Consider the following 26,486-nt stretch of genomic DNA (forward strand, 5'->3'; position numbering starts at 1 on the left):
AATGGGGTTAAGTGACTTGCCCAGGGTCATGCAGCAAGTAAGTGTCTGTGGGTGAGATTTGAACTTGGGTCCTCATGACTCCAGGGCCAGTGCTCTATCCACTGTGCCACCTAGCTGCCCAATTTCACAAGGACAAGATTGAACATGTGTGTAGTAGTTCATATGAAAAAAAGGTCTAGGGGTTCTAGTGGATTGGAAGTTCAATAAATTAACAAATGACATAATATTTGGGGGGGGGCAGCTAGGTGGAGCAGTGGATATAAAACACTGGCCCTGGTTTCAGGAAGACCTGAGTTCAAGTCCAGTCTCAGACACTTGACACTTACTAGCTGTGTGACCCTGGGCAAGTCACTTAACCCTCATTGCCCCACCAAAAAAAACAAAAACAAAAACAAAAACCCCAAAACAAAAAAGAAAGAAAAGAAAAAAGAGATAATATTTGTAAAGTGCATAGTACAATGCCTAGCACAACTTAATGCTTAATAGATACTTGATCTCATCCCTTTCCTTTAATGGTGTAAAATCATAGGCAAATCCCACACCCCTCAAAACCCCAATGTATCATTGGCTACATTAAGAGAGGCTTAGGATCCAATAGGAAGTTCTTACTAATTTCATATGTATAGTATAATGTTTAGTTCTGTGTACCACATTTCAGGAAGAACATTGTTAAGTTGAAGCTTATCCGGCTGAGGGCAACAAGTATGGCCAAGGACCTCAAGGTCATGATAGAAAGATGGATGGACGGATGGATAGACAGATATAGAGTGGTATATGGCATATGTGGTATATATGATATAGATAAAAGCTTCTTATCTATACATGATAAAAACTGTGGGTCATGACCCCATATGGGATCACATAACTGAATGTTGTGGTTGCAAAAAATTTGGCAACAGTATAAGGTTATACACACACACACACACACACACATATATGTATATATATGTTTTATATACCTATATACCTGGAGTCATGTAAAAATTTCTGAGGCTATGTGGTTTTTAAAAATTCTTACTGTTTTATAAATTTATGAAGTTAGAACTATGTTTTATAAATTAATTGCTTGCTATTGCTAATGTTTTATAAATTAAATTGCATCTTCTGCAATTAAACTGCTATTGTATTAGTTTTGGCCGTAAGCATTTATTATTAATTAATATTATATATCAGTAAGGTATTGACTGCATGTCTCCCTAACTTCTCATAGTCTCAGGCCTTCAGACCTACACTGTCCTAAGAGGAAAAGCATGCACCAAGAAAGAGTGTCCAGGGCCAAGAGAGCAAGGCCCTGGCAGGGCCTAGGGTTTTATCTTCTTTTGACTGACTGGTAAGTATTGTTTCATATTTTGAATACATACTATTGTGTATGTTATAGTATTTCAAAATATTCTTATATTATGAAATGTTGTGAGAAACCATTGTGTTAAAAATGCTTTTAGATAAGCAACTTCTCTCTCTTTTTTTTTTTTTAGTGAAGCAATTGGGGTTAAGTGACTTGCCCAGGGTCACACAGCTAGTAAGTATTAAGTGTCTGAGGCCGGATTTGAACTCAGGTACTCCTGACTCCAGGGCCGGTGCTCTATCCACTGCACCACCTAGCCGCCCCGCAACTTCTCTTTTAATCTGGATTCTGTTAGATTACAAATTGAGCTGTTAAAATAAAGATATTACAATAGATATTTTAAAACTGTTAAATATTTAATGGGCTACATTTTTATTTTAAATATATAATAATAATAATAATAATATTCTACTTGGGTGAAAAGGTGTGCAGACCCTTTAAGATATCCTTATTTGTGAAGTCCCTTTGTATTAAGGCAGGGTCATAAGAGTTTATCACCCCTACTGACCACATGGTGCAAAATAAGTTTACTGAAACATATAGGGCAGTTTAAAGATGTAACTTTAGGGGCAGCTAGGTGGCACAGTGGATAAAGCACGAGCCCTTGGTTCAGGAGGACCTGAGTTCAAATCCAGCCTCAGACACTTGACACTTACTAGCTGTGTGACCCTGGGCAAGTCACTTAACCCTCATTGCCCGGCCAAAATATATATATATATATATATATATATATATATATATAAAGATGTAACTTTAATACATTAATATGAGTCAACCCACAGGTATTCTCTGTACGGCTGAAACCCCAGAATCTAGTTGTTTTTGATTTATAAGTAAAAGATAAATGAAATGTAACTGTTAGGGAAACATGAGAAAATTAAAAACCCTAAGTAGTGATTAGTGACATTTGCTATTTGTGGGAACATTTGTTGAGGCCATAATTTTGTTCTGAGTTTTGAATACAAGGATGGTTTTCTGAATTGTCATGAAGCCAATAGTAGAAAATGGCATGCTTTGCAGTCTGAGAACTGCTACAGGTGATTGTCTGTCTCTGGGAAAAGTTGAGGGAAAGACCTTGGCATGGCCTCAGGTAAAATCCTCTTTACACAGTTTCCCCATTGTACTATTTCCTTTCTGAATAAGAAAATTTCCTACCTGATTAATCTTGAGCCTGGCTTTTGATGCCCTGTGACTACATGATTGGCTGTCAGAATCAAACAGAAATAAGGGAGTTTTCCCCCTGTTATAGTATAAGTCAGGTGAATCTGTGCCCTTGAGGGAAAAGTCTTGATATTGTTATTACTAGGTCCCTCCTTTTTCTTTTGTAACAAATTTCTATAATCATAGCAGGTGAGCAGTAGAAATTATGTAAATACAATACCAAATCTGTTAATTAATAGATTAATATTGGAATATCTCTGAGTTACTATAATATGATGCAAAAAATAAGATAAAAAATCCTACAGTTATAGTTATAATATGGGAATGATATCTTCCAAAGGTGGGCAATTCGATAATTTAATAAGACAAAGATATAATATAAAAGTTTTCTAATAAAATGAAATATTAAATTTTGATAAATAACAACATTAGACTGTTTTCTCTAAGAACTATATACATATGCATATGATTGACTTCCAAATGTATCTAGTGTGGAAATTCAGACTTTGATTATGTTTTAGTGAGAAGTTCTCAAAATTGGATTAAGGATTTTACATATCAAATTACATTGATAATTATAAAGAAAGTGAAATTATTTTTTTATTTAAAAATATCTGTCTGATAATTTTAAAAGAAATTTTACAAGTTAGATCTTCATGAATTTTTAAAAAGATTCTTATATCAGGTGCAGTGTTCAGATAAAGATAAAAACAACAAATGGTATATAAAAAACTGAAATTCTCTGAAGTTTCAGGTAAATTATGGGTTCCTAATTTGATGTTCTTCTTATAGCTCTGTTGTTAATGGGATCAGAACCATATGGCTTGAACTGGTTTTCACCACATCAATTATTTATTGGAAAACCACATTTAAGAGTCTGTATTGAATTGTACTGAGTTTATATTACTAGCAGATTTTGGCAGGATTATCTCTACAAGTGATTGGAACCAAAGAAGCAAGATCCTCTTCCCTTCAGAGCTGTTCTGATAATAAGGCCTATTTCAGAATGTTGAAGAGAAGGTATTTCCAGGGACCAGATGACTACATGGGACATCTGGGACTCAAGAAAAAAAATGATTAAATTAACATTGGGAGTGAGTTACTAGGAGACTTGATGTTATTTAATGTTGATGATCATTGTTGTATTGCTTTGGCCTTTTGTTTCATGGTGTTTATGCTGAATTACCTTAGGGACATGTAAATCTCCCCTCCCAATGTTAGTCCATAGTGAGCCCTCTAAGTAGTTGGAGCTGTAGTCTAATATAAGAGAGAGAGAGAGAGAGAGAGAGAGAGAGAGAGAGAGAGAGAGAGAGAGAGAGAGAGAGAGAGAGAGAGTGAGAGAGAGAGAGAGAGTAGTGGAGAATGTTATGGGCCCAGAGCACCCCAGAGGTTCTCTGGGGTACATCAAAGAACCTTCTCCTTGAGAAACTAAACCAGAAGACAGACACACCTAAAGAGATAAGTGACCCCTTCTTATTCTCTCATTCAGGTCCTACTATTCCATCAAAACTAAAGGTTGTGGGGAGTTTAAGGGAAACACCCCTTAAACTTAGGCCAACATTGCCTTTAATGTGTATGCATGAGGATCAGAAATTCCTTTATCCCTCCCTGGTTTTGCCCTCTTCACCTTGGCCCTTATTTGGGTGTGATGTCAAGAAAAAGTGAGCTCAGTGGGAAGTTCCTAGCTTCTGGGGGTCTTAGTTCACTGCTTAGACCAGAAGAAATAACCTATAGTTATCTCAAGTTGTTGATCTGTTTACTGCTGCTCTTAAAATCTTTCTTGGTAGAATAGTTTAAATTGGGAATTATTTGTAATGTGTAAAGGTTGCAAAGAAAAAAAAATATATATATATATATAAATTTGTCTAACTATTGAACTGCACAAAATTAAGCTTTGATCTGATTACTTAACTCTGGTAAAGCCCTGTCTTGCATTCAGCCTTGCTGGCTTCCACTGGGAAAAAAAAACCCAGCTACTTTTTACTCCTTATCTGATAAGTCCTTTTCATTTTTTGCTCTGGTTGGTTTTAAAATTTTTGTTTAAGTCTGTTCCATCTAGGCTCAAGAATTCAACCTCAAGGCAGATACCCACTATGCCTATGTGTCTCCTCCCACCCTCTAGACCTCACACTCAGGACCAGGCCTTCTCCACTTCTCCCCTCCCCCTCCCCTGCACTGTGATTTCTTCGACCCTGCTCATCCTGAAGCAGTTTCAGAAGAATCGTCATCCCTTTTCCATATATATTAGACTCAGGGTCACCCCTGAGTCATCCATAGACTTACCTCCTATGTCCAGCTTGACCCTGGGCTTGGCCCTGGAGATATTAGGGACAAGGGGCTGGCTAAGAGACTGAACTGCAAGGGGCTGGGTTTTTGCTAGGCCAACCTCTTGGGGGCTGTGCTGGGGACAAAGAGGTAGGGGAGGTGGCTTCACCTTTGAGGAGCATCCCCCACTCCTGTGTCCCAGTTTACTGCAGCTGCCAGAATATCAGCCACCCAGAGATCTGCTGGTAGCAGATGTGATGGCTGCTGCTAATAGTGAGGCTTGTTCTATAGAGTGGGCATGAGCCATCTTTTCTTTCTCTTTGGCTACCACAAGGTCCCTGTTATTAAAAATCTTAAAAGCAACATCAAGGAGTTGTGAGGGTGGGGTTTGGGGTCCCCAGTCTAACTTCTGGAGTTAGGAGCAGATTGGCTAATAAAATGAATGTTGAGGACTGTTATTCCTACATCTCTTCCTGGATCTGGGTTGGTATACTTTTTCAGAGTTCACAAGGCAACTTATGAAAAGAGCTGGGTTTTTGTCTGGCCTCTGTGTGATTTCCTTTATCTTCTCATGATTGACTTGTTTCTTAATCCCCCACCCCTTCTCATTCCCTCAACCAGGCAGGTGACCACGTGGTTTAGGGACCTGGGTGAAGCCAGTTGGAGAGGGGACCCAGGGGCTTGTGGGATAGGTATAGCCACATGCAGAGGGTCAGATGGAGGAGCCCGATTAGTCTGTGGAGTGGGTGGGGGAGGGGTAAAGGAGACTAGAGGAATGGGCGTAGGCAAATGCAGATTAAGGAATATAGATGAGAGTGGCTGCTGAATGGAAAAACTAGGAGAATAGAGAATGTAATTGGAAGCCCCCCCCCCCATTGTGACAGGAGTACAGCTGTGAGGGGTACAGCTGGATAGGTTGTGGAGACTGCTGTTGGGTAGGGCAAATAGAAGAATACTGACATCCACTCCCAGTGTGGCTGGAGCTTGGCTGTGGAGGGCACAGGTGATTGGTTCTGAGATCAGCCGGTGGGCAAAGAGGAGTCTCAGTCATGGAGTGGTATGACAGTGGTTGACCCATAGGTACAGAAGCAGGTGGGCAAGAAGTGAAGTGAGAAACGGATAGCGAATGAGGCTGAGGAGTAGGAGGGGATGGGGTCCCAGAGGAGGAGGGTGTGCCAGCCTGAGCCTCCTTAGATTTAGTTGGTTTTGCTGGGCATATTCTGTTCTGTTCCTTTCCTTTTGACTTCTGGCTTAAAGCCATAACGGCCAGTATGTATGGAATCTGTCCATTTCCCTTCATGCCTGCAAAACTTGTCCAATTGCAAAATGGTGCTATAGTTAAGAGTTCCATGTACAGGCCAGTTTCCTTGAGACCCTAGCGGATACTGCGACCAGACAGTGTTACAATAATAGATCATGCATCTCTTTCTCCAGTTTGTAAGTTCTATTTTAGTCCAATCTCTTAGGATGTACCCCAGTGGTGAACCTTTTGGTACACTCCCTTTCTGCCCCATGGCTGTACCCATTCTCCTGTCAAAGGAGAATGGTCTAAACATGGTCCATATGTTAGGTTGAGCTCTCTCAAGGGAGGGAGATGCTGGCTGCCCATCTCATGGAAGAGCTGAGCGCTGGCAAGGGATGGACACACAAACACAAAAGTTCTTACTCAGAAACATGGAGTCCGAGGGTCCGAGGGTGGTTTGGACATCTGGTTGAGCTTTTGGCAAGGGAGGGAGACCCAGGCTGCCTGTCTGCTGTCATGTGCAAAAGCTAACTGTCTCTACCTCTCTGTGACTCAAACGGGAATTTGAGTCAGGTGAGAGAGGGAGAAAAGAAACAGAAGAGAGGTTCCTACCTCCAGGTTTTGTGTGCCAAGAGGAAAGAGATTTCCCATGCCCACGTTGGGTGCCAGTTATGTCACAGGGAAAATGGGGTAGGGGGTTTGGGTCCTTAGGAATTCCTCTTTAAAGAATTACACCCTCTTGCACACAAAACCAATAGAATAAGATAATAGTTTATTTAGGGGTTGGGGAAGGGAAACCAAGAGAGAAATCCTTGGACTTCTTCTCATGGGCAGAAGGCATGGCACAAAGCTTGGCTCTGAGATACGTATCTCCTTGAGGAGGAGACAGGCAGGTACTTTTATAGAGGACTGATGGGGGTGATCATCTGATTGTGGAAAGTTCCCTTATTGAGGGAGGACCATCCCCCATTGGTGGTGGCTGGAGGAGTTGGATGAGGGGTGGCTGGGATCTCTCAAGCCATCTCTCTGTTCCTCAGACCACAAAGGCAACAGCCACACCTAATCTTATCTCCCCAGGGTGGAGGAGACTGCAGTGAAGTGTGGGGGTCCTGGAGCTAGCTCAGTCAGATCTGGTTCCACTTATTTCTTTAGGTGTGTCTGTCCTTTGGTTTAGTTTCTCAAGGAGAAGGTTCTTTGATGTACGCTCTGGGACCATAACACATTTTACTCAACAGGGAAATAGGAGAGAAAGAGGAGAAGTGAGAAGTGAGAAAAGAAGTAGGGTAGATTAAGGGAGAAATGAGAACTAAACAAAACACCCGGATGTACACTATTTATAGCTCTTTTTGAGGAGACAAAGAATGGGAATCTGAAGAAGTGCCCATAAACTGGAAAATGGTTAAATAAGCTATGGTATCTAAATGTAATGGAATATAATACTCTAAAATAATAATAATAATAATAAAGGGGATGGTTTCAGAGAAGCCTGGAACAGATTTATATAAATTGATGCAAAGGGAAGTAAAAAAAACCCAAAGAATAATTTATACAATGACAACAATATGGTAAAGACAAAAAACAACTCTGAAAGAATGAGAAACTCTGATCAATGTAAAAACAAATCAGAATTCCAGAAGACTCATGATGATTCATTTTTTGTTTTCTATTGATTGGGAGGAAGTGTGGGGAAGAGGAAGAAAAGGTAAATTTTTGCAAATTGAAAATAAATTAATAAAAATTTTAAGCACTTTGTTTTATAGAATATGCTGACTAGGGGATAATAATAATAATAAACAATAACAATAATAACCCTAGTGAATGCCACTTGTTTATTTTAATTTTTTTAATGAGGGTTAAGTGATTTGCCCAAGGTCACACAGCTGGTAAGTGTCAAGTGTCTGAGGCCGGATTTGAACTCAGGTCCTCCTGAATCCAAGGCAAGTGCTTTATCCACTGAGCCACCTAGTTGCCCCCACACTTGGTTATTTTTAAATAGTCAGCAGATTCTGTATAACAAAGTGCCTAAAATTTTTATTAACTTATTTATTTTCAATCAGCAAAAATTTACCTTTTCTCCCTCCTCCCCACACCTCCTCCCAATAGAAATTAATGGGGCAGGCAGAGACCTCAAAATTGGTCATTATGAGTTAGATAGAAAGATAGCAGAAGTAAGTTCATTCTTTTCATATCTTTTGTTGTTGTCACTTCCTTCCCACAGTCTTTGCTGTTTATCAGACCTTAACACTTCCGTATCTCAATGTCTACTCATACAAACTCATTTGAACCCTTGAATTCCGATGAATCCCTGAGCTCCTTGCATCTTTTTAGCCATGCCTTTTGCTTTGCTTCTCCTATTAATTGGTGAGTTATGGTCCTTCAAAGTGGGTGGTAGGAATATGATTAAGGTGGAAAGTTACAGACGAAGTAACATGATACTTGAATTGTAGGGAAAGAATGGGGGACTGGAAGCTTACTGTGGGTGCATAGACAAGGAGTATTTATTTCCTAGGAAAGTATGAAAGGAAAACCTGCCTTGGTTCTAGAAGACATTTTAGACAAACTGCAGTGTGGCTTAAGGTGGGGTAGAACCAAGGGAGAAAGCAGGTTATTTGATTCCTAGTAGTAGAGTAGCAATTCCATGTGTAAGACAGGGGGAAAGTGACCAGCCATCTGTAGGGTTTCCAGATAATCTGACAATAGCTAGATGAATTTACCAGGGCCCATGTAGGGAAAATAAAGGCTATCAGTATATGATACTAAATTTTCTGAGAAGTTGAGTATAGAAAGCAGAAAACCTAGATTTAGGAAGAGAGCTGGAGGCCAGGGCTGAAACCTGGGATACTTGTGGACCAAGAGAGACAGAGGAATGAGTTAATTTGAAAGAGAAGGAGCTCATTTCTATGAAGGGGTTGGAGATTTGAGAAAAACAAGTGGCAAGGAGGATAATCTCTCTTCACAGCCCTGACGTTTTGCTGTGGCTTCAACTTGGATTCAGAACAGCCCCGTATCTTCCAAATGGACACAGCCGGGTTTGGACAGAGTGTGGTACAGTTTGAAGGATCCAGGTCAGTACATCTCTGCATAATGCCTACTTCTCTACATACCTTGGCCTCTTCCCCTTTGATTTCTTCCTTCTTCTTTTTCCTTTGTGACTTCTAAAGTAAAGGACTTGGGGGCCAGCTGGGTGGTGCAGTGAATAAAGCACCGGCCCTGGATTCAGGAGGACCTGAGTTAAATCCGCCTCAGACACTTAACACTTACTAGCTGTGTGACCCTGGGCAAGTCACTTAACCCTCATTGCCTCGCAAAAATAAAATAAAGTAAAATAAAAATAAAGTAAAGGACTTGACCTTTCTATTGAGTGCCACTTTGATGGTACAAGGTAGAGGCTGAGGACAGCAGTTCCCCCTTCTAGAATATGGGTTTACTGCACAGATTCTACCTCCCCACAAGAGATCTGTGTGACTCTAGGTATATTTCTTGACCTCTTAACCTGTTCTGGGGTAGAAATGTCAAAACCTAAATAGAAACAGATGCCCACAGGCTGAATATTGACTTTGGAAAACCACAAATTAACATTATCTCTGTTGTATTGAATTTTGATTTATTTTGTTAAACATTTCCCAATTACATTTTAATCTGCTTCAGGCAGTACTGAGACATGTTGAAGGAACCAGATTAAAGTGTAACTGGGGAATGTTTAACAAAAATAAACCAAGATATGACAGAGATGATGTTAATTTGTGGTTTTCAAAGTCAATATGCAGCCAGAAGTGATCTGGTTCTCTTTGGAGAGTTTTGACTCTACTGCTCTACCCAACTCGAAGACTATAAATTACCAAGAAGGTGAGGACTTCTATGAGTAGAGAGATTTTCCTCACTCAAGTTCCCTCTACCAACTATATCACAGGTCCTGTTACTATCTCTGTCCCCAACAAGTGATAGCTGCTTTTCTTTTTACTTAGAAAATGCTGCTACATCTTATTATTCTTTTTGTCTGAGGTAAAAACATCTTTTCTTTTGAGTTTCCTAATCTTCCCCTACCACTAGTCTTCCATTAAAGGCAGCCCAGGATAGTGGATAAAGTATTAGGTTTGGGTTTATTTAATCTGGGTTCAAATCCTATTTCTACCACATACTAACCAATTGTCTCTGGACAAGTCATTTCAATTGTGTCTAACTCTTTGTGATCCCATTTGGGGATTTCTTGGCAAAGATACTGGACTGGTTTGCCATTACTTCTCCAGCTCATTTTACAGACGAAAAAACTGAGGCAAACAGGGTTAAATGACTTGCCCAGGGTCACACAGCTGGGAAGTATCTGAGGTCACATTTGAACTCAGGTTTTCCTGACTACTGGCTCAGCACTCCATCCACTGCACCACCTAACTGCCCCAACCCTTTCTGAAGACTAGACCCTCAACAAAACAATAAACCAAGCCCTGATTTGCAACAATTGCTGATTTCTGAGGCTTACACTGAAAACTGAACAATCCTTCTGCTGCAACAGTCCTGGATCCTGACTTGGCCAGAGGAGCGAGGCTTCTTTTCTCAGAAGTTTGGCTTATTAGGGCCCAAGAATAGATCCCTGGGGAAAAATGACTTCAAGTTTAGGTTTGACTCTCCCCTGAGGGAATGTGTACAGTATGAATTGGGGACAGCTATTTATTCATGTTCCCCTACACAAAAGAAATGCTAAACACAAAAGGTTCTCACAAAGTATTAAAATGAGATACTGTAACTTTTAACTACTTTTACATTCTCCCAGGAGGTTTAGATTTGCATATTAGAACATGAAACAGTATGTGGGATACCTAAGTTGACATTTTACATTTTCAAAAATAGGCATTTACTAAGCATCTACTATCTATCAGGTCCTGTACTAAGATAAGGAAATGGAGGCAGATAGTAGTTGAGTGACTTGCCCAGGGTCACAAAGCTAGTAAGTGTCTGAGTTGAAATTTGAACTCAAGACTTCTGACTCCAGGTCTAGCACTTTATTCATTGTGCCACAAAGCTGCTTCCACCTTGACTTTGCACTGTCCAAACAGCTACCTCCAGGAGGGTGTCTTATGGAATAACAGGTCAGGAGTCATTCTTTCTGAAGCAGCCACCTTCCTTTGTTACCAGTCAGCTCCAAACAAGGGACCCAGGATCTCCAACCTCTTAAGTTCACAAGTTTACTTCCAAAACTGAACATATCCATCTAGGGATCACAGTTCAGTCACTTATATTCTGAAGAAATAAAGCAGAGGAGGCACAGGGGTCCAAAGCCCAGGCTCAGATTTGCCTAAGCCTCTCTGTGCTAAATTTAGCTGCCCTGTATTCACACTTCACTATTGCTTAAGGTGAAGGGAAAAGTGCCTGTCTTCCAGGTGCCTTCCCCTGCCCTGACAACTCCAGGGATTGGCTCAAAAGTCTTGTCACAGTCTGTGGATGGGTAGGGAGAAGAGTGTGAGAAAATAATGGGCTTTGCCAAGACCAAAGGCCCCACCTGGAGGAGATTGATTTGGATTGAGTGAGACTGAGATTGACTGATTTAGCTGATTAACTTAAAGTTAATTCAATTGAAACCACACCTGCCTGAAGAGGGTGTGTTCTCAGAGACTGTGGACTCTGACCTCAACACGGGACCACCCTCAAGTCCAGTGAACCAATGGATTTGGGTGATGCTAGCCAATTAGCTTGAAGCAGTGTATATGGACTGCCTCTCCTCGGGACTCAGAGGAAGCTAGGACTGGCAGTTTGGTGCTGGAACAGGCTCGTGGTGGAGAACTTGGGAGAAGAACCAGGCCAGGCTGAACCCTTAAACCCTTATCTTTCCTCTAGGGTAGATAGGTTTCTTAACTTTCTGAATGCCACGTATTCTCTCCTTACTTTTTTTTTTTTTTTTAGTGAGGCAATTGGGGTTAAGTGACTTGCCCAGGGTCACACAGCTAGTAAGTGTTAAGTGTCTGAGGCCGGATTTGAACTCAGGTACTCCTGACTCCAGGGCCGGTGCTCTATCCACTGCACCATCTAGCTGCCCCTCTCTCCTTACTTTTTAATAAATGCTTAAGGCCCAAAACCTGGTGCTAAAGCTTCTAATTTATAAGTAAAGCCTAGCTAGTTTTCCCTACACTGGGGACAGGTATAAGGTAACCACACATTAAATTTGGGGGGGGGGAATGGGGCGATGAGGGTTAAGTGACTTGCCCAAGGTCACGCAGCTAGTTAAGTGTCAAGTGTCTGAGGCCGGATTTGAACTCAGGTCCTCCTGAATCCAAGGCTGGTGCTTTATCCATTGCACCACCTAGCTGCCCCACACACATTAAGTTTTAAACATCACAAGTGGCAGATGGCTGGTCACTTTTTAATAAAGATTCACTGCCAATATATTGCCACTGTGAGTGAGATTTTCCCCATCCCTTAGTTATAAGAGATTTAAAGTGATTTAATTATGATAATAATCAGCATATTAACTGAAAAATTGTGATTTATTATATTTAGATATCTTAGTTGTATGAATAGATTAAGTTTCTTTTCCTTCTAATTAATAATGTCAGATGAGACTTTCCAATATCAAGCATTAAGTAACATCAGAAGATATTATAGTCAGCAATAATATATTTTAGAAACCACGAGTGATATGCTTGACTCAAGTGGGTCATGCAGCAGAATTATAACCCTGTTGCCACAAGAAGACTGATAAGAGTATTGAAAAATCCTGACATTTGTCACATAGACAGTTTCAATATTTCCCAAGAAGATGCTTTAAAATTAGATATTTTTCATTAGTATGGTATAGAAGCATTCAAGCTCTTTAAGGGCATAAAAACCCGTTGATTTTGTAACTTGAGGTCGTCTTTCAGGTCCAACCCCTGACTGACCAGCTTTATTGTGGGACTGACCCTCTCTCAAAAAACCTATTTGCTTCAACTTGGAGACTTCATTATGTCTATTACTCTGTTGGACTTAGAAATTTTCCTGACACCACTAAAGCAACTGCTAGGTCATCTCAAGGCTCAAGGTCCTTCGTCAAGGTCCCTGGAGCTCCTAGAAGTTTCCAAGGGAGTTCCGGCACACGATCCCAGGGATAGTCACTATGGGTCTATCTCCAGGCATTCTCAAACCTCTGCCACTAATAGAATCATAGATGTAGAGCTGGAAGGGACCTCAGAGGACATCTAATCCAAACCCCTCGTTATACAGAGGATGAAACTGAGGTCTAATGGAGTTCAGTGACTTGCCTGAGGTCACATACGTAATAAGCATAAAAGGTGGGATTTGAACTCAGGTCCTCTGATCCCATGCTCTTTTCACTGTATCAAGCTCCTTAAAAATGCCCAAGGTCTACCCTGAAAACAGGGAGGGATGTATATGGGAATCAATATGTAGGAAGCAGTTTTTGTCGTGTCATCTTTCATTCTCAAGGACCATGACAGATGTCATGACTTGTAAGTGAATTGGATTTAAGTGAGGCAGGGCTATGCAAAGTCACCAGCCTCACTCTTTCCTTTTAGAGCCATCTGGGTCCAGTGGCAAGATATACATCAGGATGATTGGAGATGGTTCTGAATATTTGAGGCAATTAGGGTTGAATGGCTTTCCCAGGGTCACACAGCTAGTAAGTGCCAAGTGTCTGAGGCTGTATTCATAGGAAGTAGTATGAAGTTGTAGAAGTATGTGTCTATATTTCCCAGGCTGGTGGTTGGAGCACCCTTGGAGAAGGGATCCATTAATCAGACAGGACTTCTCTATGACTGTGAATACAGCACAGGAAGATGCCAGCCTGTGCTTCTGCAGAGTAAGTAACTGCTTCCCTTCTGGGCTTCAGATCCTCTGCTTCCAAGGCCCCTGACCCAGACACATACAAATACTTGTTTTCCTCTCTAGTTCCTTCAGATGCAGTGAATATGTCCTTAGGCCTGACCCTGAGTGTGACCACCAGTCCTTCTCAGCTCATGGTAAACTTGCCTGAATTACAAAAAATGTAAACTGGGGACAGCTAAGTGGTGAAGTGGATAAAGCATCAGCCGTGGATTCAGGAGGACCTGAGTTCAAATCCAGCCGCAGACACTTAACACTTACTAGCTGTGTGACCCTGGGCAAGTCACTTAACCCTCATTGCCCCAGGAAAAAACCAACGAATCAACCAAACAAATCAAGAAATGTAAACTGAAATTAGGCAGCTAGTTGATATAGTAGATAGAGTCCTGGATTTGGAGTCAGAAAGACCTGAGTTCAAATCATACCTCAGACATTTAATAGCTATAGCAAATCTCTTAACCTCTCAACTCTGTAAAAAGAGGGAGCTGGAACTAATGGCCTCTGTGGTCCCTTCTAGCCCCAAATCTATGATTCTGAGTTCTTTGATCCTAAGTCCTAGTGAGCTAGGGTCTAGGGGAATCTCCTGATTCTTAAGATAGTGTGAGCTAGGGCCTAGATGGATCCCTTGACTCTAAGTCAGTATGAGAGCTAGGGTCAAGGGGGAGGATCCCAGCATACCTCTTCTTATCAGCTCCCTCTCTGCCCCACAGGCCTGTGGCCCTACAGTACACCAACTCTGTGGAGAGGTTTTCTACCTGAATGGTGTCTGCTTCTTGCTAAATTCCACACTTCGAGAGGTCCGGAAAGTCCCTGCCTCCCTTCGGGGTAAGTGTCTGTTAACACAGTCCTTAGAACACTCTCTCTGCACCACCCATAATCCACTGGCTGTACCCTGACCAAAGAGAGAACACTAAAGTCCCTCCACTGAGGGGAAAAGTCTTCTCACTGTAGGGTGGAAGTCACTGGGAACAGAAACTGGATGCCTCAGGCTAAGCTGAAAAATTTCCTTTGCTGATTTTGTTTGAGCCAGGTTTGGAGGACCCCCTACACTAGGGATGGGTGAGACAGGGCATCTATGACCTACTCTTTTTTTACAATACACATTTTTATTTGACTTACTCTTTTTATTTTTAATAAAGTATTTTATTTTTTTCCTGTTACATGTAAAGATAGTTCTCAACTTTTGTTTATACAAGCTTTCCAATTTCAGATTTTTCTCCCTCCCTCCCCTGACTTACCCTTTATATATTTTTGATCATAGGGGTAGCGTGGTACATTGCAAGGGTTCTTAACCTAGGGTTCACAAACTGTTAAGTACACACATACATATACACACATATATATGATAACAACGTGTCAATATAATTGTTTTCCTTTTCAGTTCTATGATTTTTATCTTATGCATTTAAACACATTATTCTAAGAAAGGGTACATAGGCTTCACCAGACTATCAAAGAGGTCTATAACGCACGCAAAAAGTTAAGAATTCATGTTGTAGTGGATTGGTCTCAGGTTCATTGATGTATGGCCTGGATTCAAGTCCTGCTTCTGACACACTGTGACCCTCATAACTTCTCAGTGTTCTTTAAGACAAGAAAGTGCTGACTGGCCAATTCTCCAGCTGGGAGTTTCCTATACTAATGAAATCACAAGTCCAATTCTTCTCCCTATTCCAACTATTCAATTCCCTCCTTGTACCACAAAAGGAGAAGAGCTATATATTGGGAGAAAGGGGGTCACCATTCAAAGGTAAGCTCATAGAAGGAAGGAATTGATTTTGCTTCTTTTTTGTATCCTTGGTAGTTAGCACAATACTAGACACCTAGTCAGCACTTTAATAAATGCTTCTCGACAGACTGAATGGTTATTCTGGTAAAGGGAGGTGGATTGTGATATAGATCAATGGGGAAATGTATTCTGGTTCTGAAGTGATACAGTCAAATTAAACAAATATTTATTGCATACCTACTATGTGCAAAGTACTGCATAGAGAAGAGAGGGACAAAAAAAACAAAAAAGGAATTGGTGGGGAGAGGGGTTGTATATGAAAGGTAATATGAGCTATGAAAGTTCACAAGAGGGGGATGTTTTTGGGAGAAGAGGCATTTATGTTCAGCTTATATAATAACAACATATTATATAACATTAGACATAGTATATAATATTACAAATAAATATAATATATAATAACAAGGATAATACATTCCTTAGGGAGCAATATTGTAGTGTCCTATAGGATTGATCATTTATTTCCTTCAAGAGAGAGGGCCATAGTTCTTTATTGGGTAATTCTTTTTTTTCCTTCCCCATTCTCCAGAGTGTCCCAAGCAAGAAATTGACATTGCATTCCTGATCGATGGTTCTGGTAGCATCGGAAGTGACGACTTTCAGAGGATGAAGGACTTCGTCAGAACAGTGATGGGTCAATTCACAGGAACCAATACCCTGGTGAAGGCCATGGGATTAATTGGGAAGATTCTGGAGTTCGGTTACTAGAAACAAGTGGGACTGGAGGAGGTGTTGGAAGCAGAGAAATTTCAGGATGGGGTAAAGAAGGAGTCTGCTAGGTGGAGACAACTGGATGGTAGAAGTTGGATAAGTTTAGAGAAGACTTAATGTTCCTGAGTGGTGGTTCTGAACAGGAGACACCTTCTCCAAAGTAATCCTAGCCTACCTCCTTTCTTTTCCCCCCAGTTCTCTCTGATGCAGTATTCTCATTGGATCCGGATCCATTTCACCTTCAATGGATTCAAGAAAAATCCTAACCCAGAAATGTTGGTGAATTCCATTTCCCAGCTGGGTGGGTGGACCTTCACTGCTACAGCCATCCTGCAAGTAGTGTAAGCTCTCACCTCTTCTGGTAGTCCCATTCAAGGACGGTCCTGTTGCATTTCCTCTTTAAATACCAAATCAATAGGTCTTCCCATTGGAATTCTAGTGTCAAGGGCTAAGACATCTGAGTACTGATCTCAAGAGTGTGATGTTTAAAATCTAAATGTGTTGTCTAAAAAATCTAATGTGTGATCACCTTAAATTAGAAGCTTTAGCACCAGTCTTTGGGCATTAAGCATTTATTTTATTTTATTTTTTAAAAAATTTTTTGCAGGGCAATGGGGGTTAAGTGACTTGCCCAGGGTCACACAGCCAGTAAGAGTCAAGTTTCTGAGGCCAGATTTGAACTCAGGTACTCCTGAATCCAGGGCCGGTGCTTATCCACTGCACCACCTAGACGCCCCTGCATTAAGCATTTATTAAAGCATACTAGGTATTAGAAAAAAGAGAATACGTGGAGTTAAGAAAAGGCCTATCTAGCCTAGAGTTCCAGCCTGGTCTTGTTCTTCCTCAAGTCCTCTGCCAGGAGCCTGCTTCAACCATAAACTCTTCCCAAACTGAGTGTGGAAGCTTTTTATAGGTCTGGAGCAGAAGCGGCCTTTACACACTGCTTCAAGCTGATTGGTAGGTGTCATCCAAATCCATTGGTTCACTGGACTTGAAGGTGGTCTCGAGTTGAGTTCAAAGTCCTTAGCTTCTGAGAACAATATCTTCTTAAGGGCTAGCCAAGTGTGGTTACAATCTAAGTAACTTGAAGTAGGCTAATCAGCAAAGTCAATCACTCTCACTTAAATCAATCAGTTTAGATTAATCTCTGGGTGGGCCTTTGAGTATCTGCCAAATCCCATTATTTTCTCACAAGAGTAAATCGGAGAAATAACAGGAGATGCTAGAAGCATCTTATTTACACAATTGGTCAGGCCTTCCATATCATGGGGATAAGAGAATGTTTTTCAAGCTTGTAACCAAAGAAAATATTTGTAACAAAAATAACCCAGACACATGAAGTCTGAAAAATGAAGCTCAGAGAACTTAGGCAATTAGCCCATATAGGTAGTGTCACATGCGGGATTGGAAACCAGGTCTCCTTGACTTTGAGTTCAGTTTTTATCTACTATGCTGTATTGATTCCCACAAGTCAGGCATATTTCAAGGTTAGACTCTGTGTCCCTCCTCAGCAGCCTGAGTATTAGGAAAACTCGGGTTCAAATCCCACCTCAAACATTTATTAATTGTACAAATCTAGGGGCAGCTAGGTAGTTCAGTGGATAGAGCACTGGCCTTAGAGTCAGGAGGACCTGAGTTTAAATCCAGACACTTGACACTTACTAGCTCTGTGACCCTGGGCAAGTCACTTATCCCCAATTGTCTCACCAAAAAAAAAAAAAAATGTAAATCTGGGGAAGTCAGTCTCAGTTTCTTTGACTGTAAAATGAGAGATTGAAACTCAGAGACTAAAGTCCTTTCCAACTGTCCTGTGATCTTTTAGCTTTGTCTTTGTGTCTGTTTCATGGGTGAAATTTCCTTTCTGAGCCTGTCATGACTAAGTTTAATGGAAATTGGAGACTTTTCCCTTCTCTTTCTTGTCCAGGCAAGACATGTTTCAGAGTTCAAATGGAGCTCGGAAGGATGCCACCAAGATCCTCATTGTCATCACAGACGGCATGAAGCAAGGAGATAGATTGGAATACCAAGATGTCATCCCTCTGGCAGAGAAAGCAGGGATCATCCGATATGCCATAGGAGTATGGGATAAGAAAGGCTTTTCTCTGGCTATTTCCTCCTCAGGAAGGCCAATCCTCATTATTGATTGTCCTGCTTTGCAGCTTCTTTCAGATATAAATGCATACTTTATAAGTCCTTCTGGCAAATGTTTTCTACCTCATGGGAATACAACTGGCAGGGACCTCAGAAACCATGTAGTCCAACCTCTTCACTTTACAGATGAGGAAACTGAGGTCCAGATGGGTTAAGTGACTTGTCCAAGGTCACATGTATCAGAGGTGGATTTGAACTCGGGTCCTTTTAATTCCAGAGTCTTTGTTTTTTCCATGGTACCATTCTGCCTTCCTAGTTATTCTCTCTGGACAGAATTGAGATTCTGTTTCCTCGAGATTTCCAGATGGTAAGAACCTGCTCCCACACTGACCCTGAGTCTGTTGTTGTTCCCTGGTGACAGGTAGGGAGTGCCTTTAACACTCATTCTTACCTGGAAGAACTCAGGACCATCGCCTCTGACCCACCACAGGATCACGTGTTTCAGGTGAATAACTTTGAGGCTCTGAGGAACATCCAAAGCCAATTGCAAGAGAAGATCTTTGCCATCGAAGGTGAGATGGGATTGCCAATTGCCAAGTTGGGCCCAGCATAGCCCACTCCCAGCCATTGGATTTCTGACTTCCAGAGGTCAGTGTTCAGGATAGAGCACTGAGTCTGGAGTCAGGAAGACCTGAGTTCAAATCTGTCCTCAGGCACTTCCTAGGCAAGTCACTTCACCTCTGTTTGCCTCAGTTTCTTCAACTGCAAAATGGGGATAAAATAGCACCCACTTTGAAAAATTGTAATGCAGATCAAATGAGTTAATATTTGTAAAAATCACTGTCAATATTTGTAAAATAGCACCTGGCATGTAGTAGGTGCATAAATAAATGTTTATTTCTACGCCTTCCCAAAGCAACCACTTCTCAGCCCCAAACTCTTAGTATTTTTCTCCCTGAAATCTAGGTTTCCTCCACTTCTACTATAACCCACATATACTGCTTTGGAGACTTTTGCTATCCTCTCTAGGTTCCATTTTCTAACTCTAAGAACTCTCAGCCCACATACCTTGAGAATATATATACAACCTTCTCAGAATGCACCTATCTTGTCTTGCCACAGGTACCCAATCAGAGAAAAGTAGTTTTTTTGAGCATGAGATGTCTCAAGAGGGGTTCAGTGCTGTGTTTACTCAGGTGAGTCCATCTCCTTAGAAGGCAAGGGATGGGGCAGCCAGGTGGTGCAGCAGATAGAGCACTGTCCCTGAAATCAGGAAGACCTGAGTTCAAATCCAGCCTCAAATACTTACTAGCTATGTGATCCTGGACAAGTCACTTCACCCCAATTATCTCAACAAGAAGAAGAAGAAGGCAAGGGACTCTAGGAGGTGAGATTAGAGTAACAGGAGAGACTGAGTTGTATTCACTAAGCTGTCTCTACTGTGAAGAGGAAAATTAGGTTCTTGCTTGACTTCTTTGCTGATAAGGAGTTGGGTTGTTGGGGGTAGGAAGCCAAATACAATTTCTTTGAAAAGTAGAGAGCAGATGTACTCATACTCCGATTTTCTCCACCCTTCCCCCAAGTCTGATGCATTTTTTTCCCAGGAGGGCCCAGTGCTTGGAGCTGTGGGGAGCTTTGGTTGGTCTGGAGGCTTCTTCTCATACCCCGCTTCTGAGGTCCCTGCCTTTATTAAGACACAAAAAAGCGACATGGACATGAATGCTGCTTATCTGGGTAAAGAGAGGCTGAAATAGAGAAGGGAAATGCAAAGGAAAGGTTATCATATCTAAGAAAAGGAAGAGGAACAGATGATACAGAGAATGAGGAAAGGGTATATCATTGGTGTTTTGTCTCTTCAGGTTATTCTATGGAAATGGCCTTTCAGAAGGGGGTTCAAAAGCTTATCCTAGGGGCTCCTCGCTACCAACACACAGGAATGGTTGTCATCTTCACCCAAGTTTCAAGGAGTTGGGAGCAAACAGCTGAGGTCAAAGGGAAACAGGTGAATAATGAAGTGATGGTAAAGGGTGAAGGGCAGGGGTCCAGCTCAAACTGGCTGGTGAGAGCTGATTGTTAAATATTCAAGGTCAAATGCTACAAGTCAGAGCTTGATTTATGGTACTGTTGATTGTCTAGACTTAAGAAAGGGATGGAGAAAATGTTAATGATTGAGCTTTAAAATGAATTCTGTATACATTCCACCACCACCCCCCCCCACGTGCCCCACCCCCAGCTAGTTGCTAAATATTTACCACTGGACTAGGGTTAGAAAGAGGCAGGTGTTCAGAGGGAGAAGGTACTCTATGGAAAATGATGTGCTTCAGGAAATTTTGGGGCTACAAGGCAGAGGGTGCTCGCATCTGGAAAGAAATAGCAATTCTGATTATGTTTTTTTTTAAAGCCATTCTAAGGGAGGGTGTGGGGAGAACGTCAGGAGAACATGTGATTTCAGCCTCTATCTTCTCAGATCGGTTCCTATTTTGGGGCAACACTCTGTCCTGTGGATGTGAACCGAGACCAAACCACTGACCTGATCCTCATTGGAGCCCCCCATTACTATGAAGAAAACAGAGGGGGTCAAGTACACATCTGTGCCTTACCTCAGAACGTAAGTGGCATAATGGAGTCCAGGAAGTTCTGGGTGGGGATGAGGGGCCGAGATTCGAGGCTGGTAATGCTGTTTGGATTTTGGAGACGAATGCTATTCTCATTTTACAGAGGGCCCAATGGCGCTGTGAGGCTATTGTCTGGGGACAGCAGGGACACCCCTTGGGCCGTTTTGGAGCAGCTTTGGCTGTGCTGGGGGACATTAATGGTGATAAGAGAACAGATGTGGCAGTGGGGGCACCAGGGGAGGAAGAAAACCATGGGGCCATCTATTTGTTTCATGGAGTGGTTGGATCCAGCATCAGCCGTTCCTACAGCCAGGTGAGGCTTTAGACCTGTCCTTCTCCAGCTCAATTTACAGGTGAGGAAACTGAGGCAAACAGGGTTAAATGACTTGCCCAGGGTCACACAGCTAATTAGTATCTGAGGCCAGATTTGAACTGAGGAAGATGTCTTCTTGTCTCCAAGCCTAACACTCTGTCCACTTTAATTTTAATTTTATTAGTTTTAATTTTAATTTAATTAGTTTCCCCTATTTGAATTATTCCACCAATATTCCTGCATACTGCTAACAGATTAATCTTTCTAAAAAATGATTTCCCTCCTCAAGGGCCTGCAGGAACTCTGAAGTGACAATAACAAGTAGAAAATCCTCATTGTCGCAATAAAGGTCATCAATAATCTCCCTTCATTTTATCTATTCCACAAAGCAATTATATTTAAAACTGGTCCTCTAAATTGTGCTTTTACTGTCATTCAATCATTCAGTCATGTCCAGCTCTTTGTGACCCCGTGAACCACAGCACGCCAGGCCCTTCTACTTCCACTATCTCTCCAAATATGTCCAAGTTCATGTTCATTGTTTCCATGCCGCCACCTATCCATCCCATCCTCTGCCATCCCCCTTTCCTCATGCCTCCAATCTTTCCCAACAACAGGACCCTTTCCAGTGAGTCCTGTCTTCTCATTATGTAGCCAAAGTATTTAAGCTTTAGCTTCAGGATTTGACCTTCCAATGAACAGTCTGATTTAATTTAAGTACTGACTGATTTGATCTCCTTGCTGTCCAAGGAACTCTCAACAGTCTTCTCCAGCACCACGATTCTAAAGCAACAGACTACCTCTCATATGATAACAGTAATAATATACTTGATTATATATTACCTTTTATTGCTTTCTACTTATTTTATGTATAGTTAGTTAGCTTAGCTTCTCCAATTAGAATATAAAATCTTCAAGGATGAGTCTGTGTTTTCCACCTTTTAAAAAAATTCTCACATTGTAAATAGCATTTCATTTAGCAAATATTACTTGAATGACAAATGCATAAGAACATGAAGAATGGTTGACTCCAGAGCTCTTCTCTCCATCTTTGTCTCTCTCTGGCTTCTCTGTTATTCCCCACAATAAAGAGTGGACAGAGAGTTGGCCTTAGAGGTAGGAAAACCTGGGCTCAAGGCCTGCTCTGACACATAAAGGCCTTATTACCCTCAGCAAGGTCCTTAACCTTTAAGTACTCTCTAGGCCAGAGCTTCTTAAACTTCTCCCACTCATGACCCCTTTTCACCTGAGAAATTTTTACATGATCCCGGGTGTACATTTATATCAAATAGGCATACATAACCTTTTAAATTTTTTTTTTGTGGGGCAATGAGGGTTAAGTGACTTGCCCAGGGTCACACAGCTAGTAAGTGTCAAGGATCTGAGGCTGGATTTGAACTCAGGTCCTCCTGAATCCAGGGCTGGTGCTTTATCCACTGCACCACTTAGCTACCCCTATACATAACCTTTTGCTGTTGTCAAATTTTTTGCAACCCCCACATTCAGTTACATGACCCGGGGTCTCGACCCAAAGTTTAAGAAGCTTTCCTCTAGACTACTCTCTAAGATGTTGACCTGTATTGGTAAAGGGAACTTCCTTACCTTAGAATTTCCTATATCAATTAAATCTTAGTCCAGTCCCCATCCTTATTCCCTCTCCCTATTCTTTGCATTACTAGTCAATTTGCATATTTTAGATTAGGGGTTTTTAGCTCTTATTTTTAATCTGTCTACTTCTTGCCTACATCCCAGCTTTTCTTTTCTCTCTGTCTGGTCTCTTATTCTCTAAATTGATTTCCCCGGATCTCTGATTCTTCACACATTCTCTTCTTAGAGGATTATAGGCTCTCAACTTTCTCCCAGAATCCAATATTTTGGGCAGTCACTGAGTGGGGGACAAGATCTCACTCGGGATGGACTGGCGGATGTGGCTGTGGGAGCCCAGGGACAAGTGCTGCTGCTCAGGTAAGAACAGCCCTGCTCTCTCCTCTCTGTTGTCAGATGTCCTGCTTCAGAATACCCTGACTCTTCTCCCAGAACTTAGTTGTCATATCCTCTGTCTTTGCTCTATGACCCACAGAACACGGCCTGTTCTCAGAGTTGGGATTTCCATGAACTTTCAACCCTTAGAAGTGGCAAGGTCTTTGTTTGACTGTCAGGAGCAGGAAGCCACCAGTAGGGAAGCAGGGAATGCCAAAGTCTGTTTTACCATCCAAAAAAGCTCTCCAGACCATCTGGGTAAGGCTCTCACCACTCCATGTCAGTTCCTCCATCCTTATATTCTAGTCATATTTCATCTAGGAATCCCTGACTCATTTCCCACATTAGATGTGGGAATCCTAGGCTCCCTGTGCCCTCCCAGGCCTCCTAGATGTCTCTTTTACCTCTAGGGGAGGTAAAAAGTTCTCTGAAGTTTGACCTGGCATTGGATCCTGGGCGCCTGACTCCTCGTGCTGTCTTTGAGGAGTCAAAGAACCGAACACTACATCGAGTTCAAATCCTAGGACTTGGAAAGCATTGTCAGAGTGTGAAGCTGTTGTTACCGGTAAGCTTGGGGTAGGTTGTCTGGTATCGAAGACAGAAATGATGTTGCCAAAAGTATCTTTGGAAGACTGGCAATTGAAGAGGCTAGGAAGGGAATGTCCTGCTGGTATTCTGGAAACTTAATGCAGAAAACTGGGGAGCCTGAGGGTAAGGATACCTGATTTTCCTAGAGCTGTGTGGTGGATTCATTGACCGCCATCATTCTTCGCCTCAATTTTTCCCTGGAGGGAAAGCCCATACCTGCATATGAGAACCTTCGCCCTGTACTGGACATAGCTTCTCAGACTGTCTTCACTGCCTCAGTGAGTACTAAGGGAAGAACTGCTACAAAGTGGTTGAGAGAAGGGCTTAGAGAAAGCAGCATGCCTAAGTTCTGGAAAGGCAGTAGAGCTGGAGGGATAAGGATACTGAGATCTCTTCCTTCCTTCCTTCCTTCCTTTCTCTCCCTCTCTCTTCCTTCCTCTTTCTTTCTTTCTTTCTTTCTTTCTTTCTTTCTTTCTTTCTTTCTTTCTTTCTTTCTTTCTTTCTTTCTTTCTTTCTTCCTTCCTTCCTTCCTTCCTTTCTTTCTTTCTTTCTTTCTTCCTTTCTTCCTTCCTTCCTTTCTTTCTTTCTTTCTTTCTTTCTTTCTTTCTTTCTTTCTTTCTTTCTTTCTTTCTTTCTTTCTTTCTTTCTTTCTTTCTTTCTTTCTTTCTTTCTTTCTTTCTTTCTTTCTTTCTTCCTTCCTTCCTTCCTTTCTTTCTTTCTTTCTTTCTTTCTTCCTTTCTTCCTTTCTTCCTTCCTTCCTTCCTTCCTCTTTCTTTTTTCCCTTCACCATCTTCTTCCTCCTTTTCCTCCTCCTCCTCCACTTCTTTATCTTCCTCCTGCTCCTCCTTGTCTTTTCTCCTTTCATTTTAACAGTTCCCCTTTGAGAAGAATTGTGGCAAAGATAGCATCTGTCAAGATGACCTCAGGATTACATTCAGCTTCCTAAGGTAAATAGCATTTGCCACCCTTCCCCCCTCATCCACCTTCAAATATACTATACTACAAGATCCAGATATCGCACAGTCACAGCACATTAGAACTGGAAGGAACTTTAGAGGTTATCCAGCCTAACTTCCAGTTCAGTACAGGAATTCAGTACACATTATTAAATGCCTTCTATTTACAAGATGCGGAGCTATTTGATGAGAAAGACACAAAGATGAACAACAACCTGGGAGGTGGGTTTATGTAAGATGCGACAAGGTCCTAAAAGGTGAGAATAAATGTACAAAGTACAGTACAGATGCCATGGAGATTCCTGAAGGATTTGGGAACAAATGAGAAGGGGGCGTCAGCGATAACTAAAGCTTCTAATCCAAGTGATGATAATGTGGTGGTGACAGTAATGAAAATAGAGAAGTCAAAAGGAAGAGGAACAAGTTTGTGGCATAAGATGAGATTGATTTTTGGAATGCCTTTTAAAGTATACCTTATAGATAGTTGTTTGACCACCAAGTAACTCTAGTGATAAGGGATGTAGAAAGTGATAAAGAAAAGGAACTAGATTTAACATCAGGAGACGGATTTGAATCCCAACTCTGCTATTGACTGCCTGGGACCCTGGGCAAGACAAGACACCTCTCTGGGCCTCAGTTTCCCCAACTGAGGCAGCTAGATGATGCAGTGAATAGAGCACCAGCCCTAGCTAGAGTCAGGAAAATCTGAGTTTGAATCTGGCCTTGGATGTCTACTAGCTCTGTGGTCCTGGGCAAGTTGGGATTCAAATCTGGGTTTGAAGTCTCAGTCATCTCTGACTCCCCCTTCTCATTTATTCCCACCTTTCAGGATCTTCTTACATCTTACATGAACAACTGTAAAAAAAAAAAATGGGAATAATAATAATAGCACCTCCCTCCCAGTGCTGTTGTGAGAATCAAACGAGATAACATGTGTAAAGCTCTTCACACAGTGCCTGGCACATAGTAAGTGCCTTAATGAGTGCTTATTCCCTTCCCTTTCCCATCTGTAAAATGAGGGAGAGGGATTAAATGATGATCTCCAGGGTCCTTTCTAGCTCTCAATCCTGCAATCTGGTGAGCCCACGAAACAACTGTCATTGTTGTCAAATTCTTCTGTTGAGCAGAAAATTGCCATGCTGTGGCTTCTGCCAGTTACTCTACAAAGGACAAATCTGTTGTTTCCTTTATGCAACAACCCCTTAACATTTTTCCGACATCTATTATATCTCCCCTTAGTCTTCTCTGAATTAAATAGACTCATTTTGTTCAACTGTTCCTCAAATGACATGATTTCTAGACTTGGCACCATCCTGGCATACTGGTTTGTCAATGTCCTTAAAATACCAAACTCCATGGTAAACACCACACTCCCTTGGATCATCTAACACTTAGTGTGGCTACCATTGATCTGGACATGATGCTTCTCTTAACACATTCTAAAATTACATATAGGTTTTTTGGGCAATCAGGTCACAGAAATTGCCCACATCAGATTCAGGGTTAATTAAAACCCTTAGGTCTTTTACACAGGAAGTGCTGTTAAGTCTTATCTCTCCCACCTTGTACATGTACCATTGCTTTTTTGACTTAAGGACCGAACTTTATATTTATCCCTGT

At 41.6% G+C, this 26,486-nt stretch overlaps 1 protein-coding gene across 1 annotated transcript in view; it reads left to right on the top strand.

Annotated features, from left to right (window-relative positions):
* Nucleotides 1-8,284: 8,284 nt before the first annotated feature.
* LOC122736854 (integrin alpha-D-like) overlaps nucleotides 8,285-26,486 on the top strand; it is a 29,948-nt gene continuing 11,746 nt past the window's right edge. The window contains exons 1-19 of the mRNA XM_043979269.1: nucleotides 8,285-8,375; nucleotides 8,974-9,079; nucleotides 13,697-13,800; nucleotides 13,890-13,960; nucleotides 14,534-14,648; nucleotides 16,142-16,272; nucleotides 16,519-16,664; nucleotides 18,248-18,401; nucleotides 18,836-18,986; nucleotides 19,537-19,610; nucleotides 20,019-20,148; nucleotides 20,274-20,416; nucleotides 20,882-21,022; nucleotides 21,133-21,342; nucleotides 23,177-23,307; nucleotides 23,423-23,580; nucleotides 23,733-23,887; nucleotides 24,057-24,188; nucleotides 24,784-24,857. Of these exons, the coding sequence (XP_043835204.1) occupies nucleotides 8,345-8,375; nucleotides 8,974-9,079; nucleotides 13,697-13,800; nucleotides 13,890-13,960; nucleotides 14,534-14,648; nucleotides 16,142-16,272; nucleotides 16,519-16,664; nucleotides 18,248-18,401; nucleotides 18,836-18,986; nucleotides 19,537-19,610; nucleotides 20,019-20,148; nucleotides 20,274-20,416; nucleotides 20,882-21,022; nucleotides 21,133-21,342; nucleotides 23,177-23,307; nucleotides 23,423-23,580; nucleotides 23,733-23,887; nucleotides 24,057-24,188; nucleotides 24,784-24,857 (2,357 nt within the window). The 5' untranslated portion in view covers nucleotides 8,285-8,344. The remainder of the gene's footprint in view (nucleotides 8,376-8,973; nucleotides 9,080-13,696; nucleotides 13,801-13,889; nucleotides 13,961-14,533; nucleotides 14,649-16,141; nucleotides 16,273-16,518; nucleotides 16,665-18,247; nucleotides 18,402-18,835; nucleotides 18,987-19,536; nucleotides 19,611-20,018; nucleotides 20,149-20,273; nucleotides 20,417-20,881; nucleotides 21,023-21,132; nucleotides 21,343-23,176; nucleotides 23,308-23,422; nucleotides 23,581-23,732; nucleotides 23,888-24,056; nucleotides 24,189-24,783; nucleotides 24,858-26,486) is intronic.

This window comes from Dromiciops gliroides, chromosome 1 (genome assembly GCF_019393635.1).
Source record: "Dromiciops gliroides isolate mDroGli1 chromosome 1, mDroGli1.pri, whole genome shotgun sequence".
Lineage (NCBI taxonomy): Eukaryota > Metazoa > Chordata > Mammalia > Microbiotheria > Microbiotheriidae > Dromiciops > Dromiciops gliroides.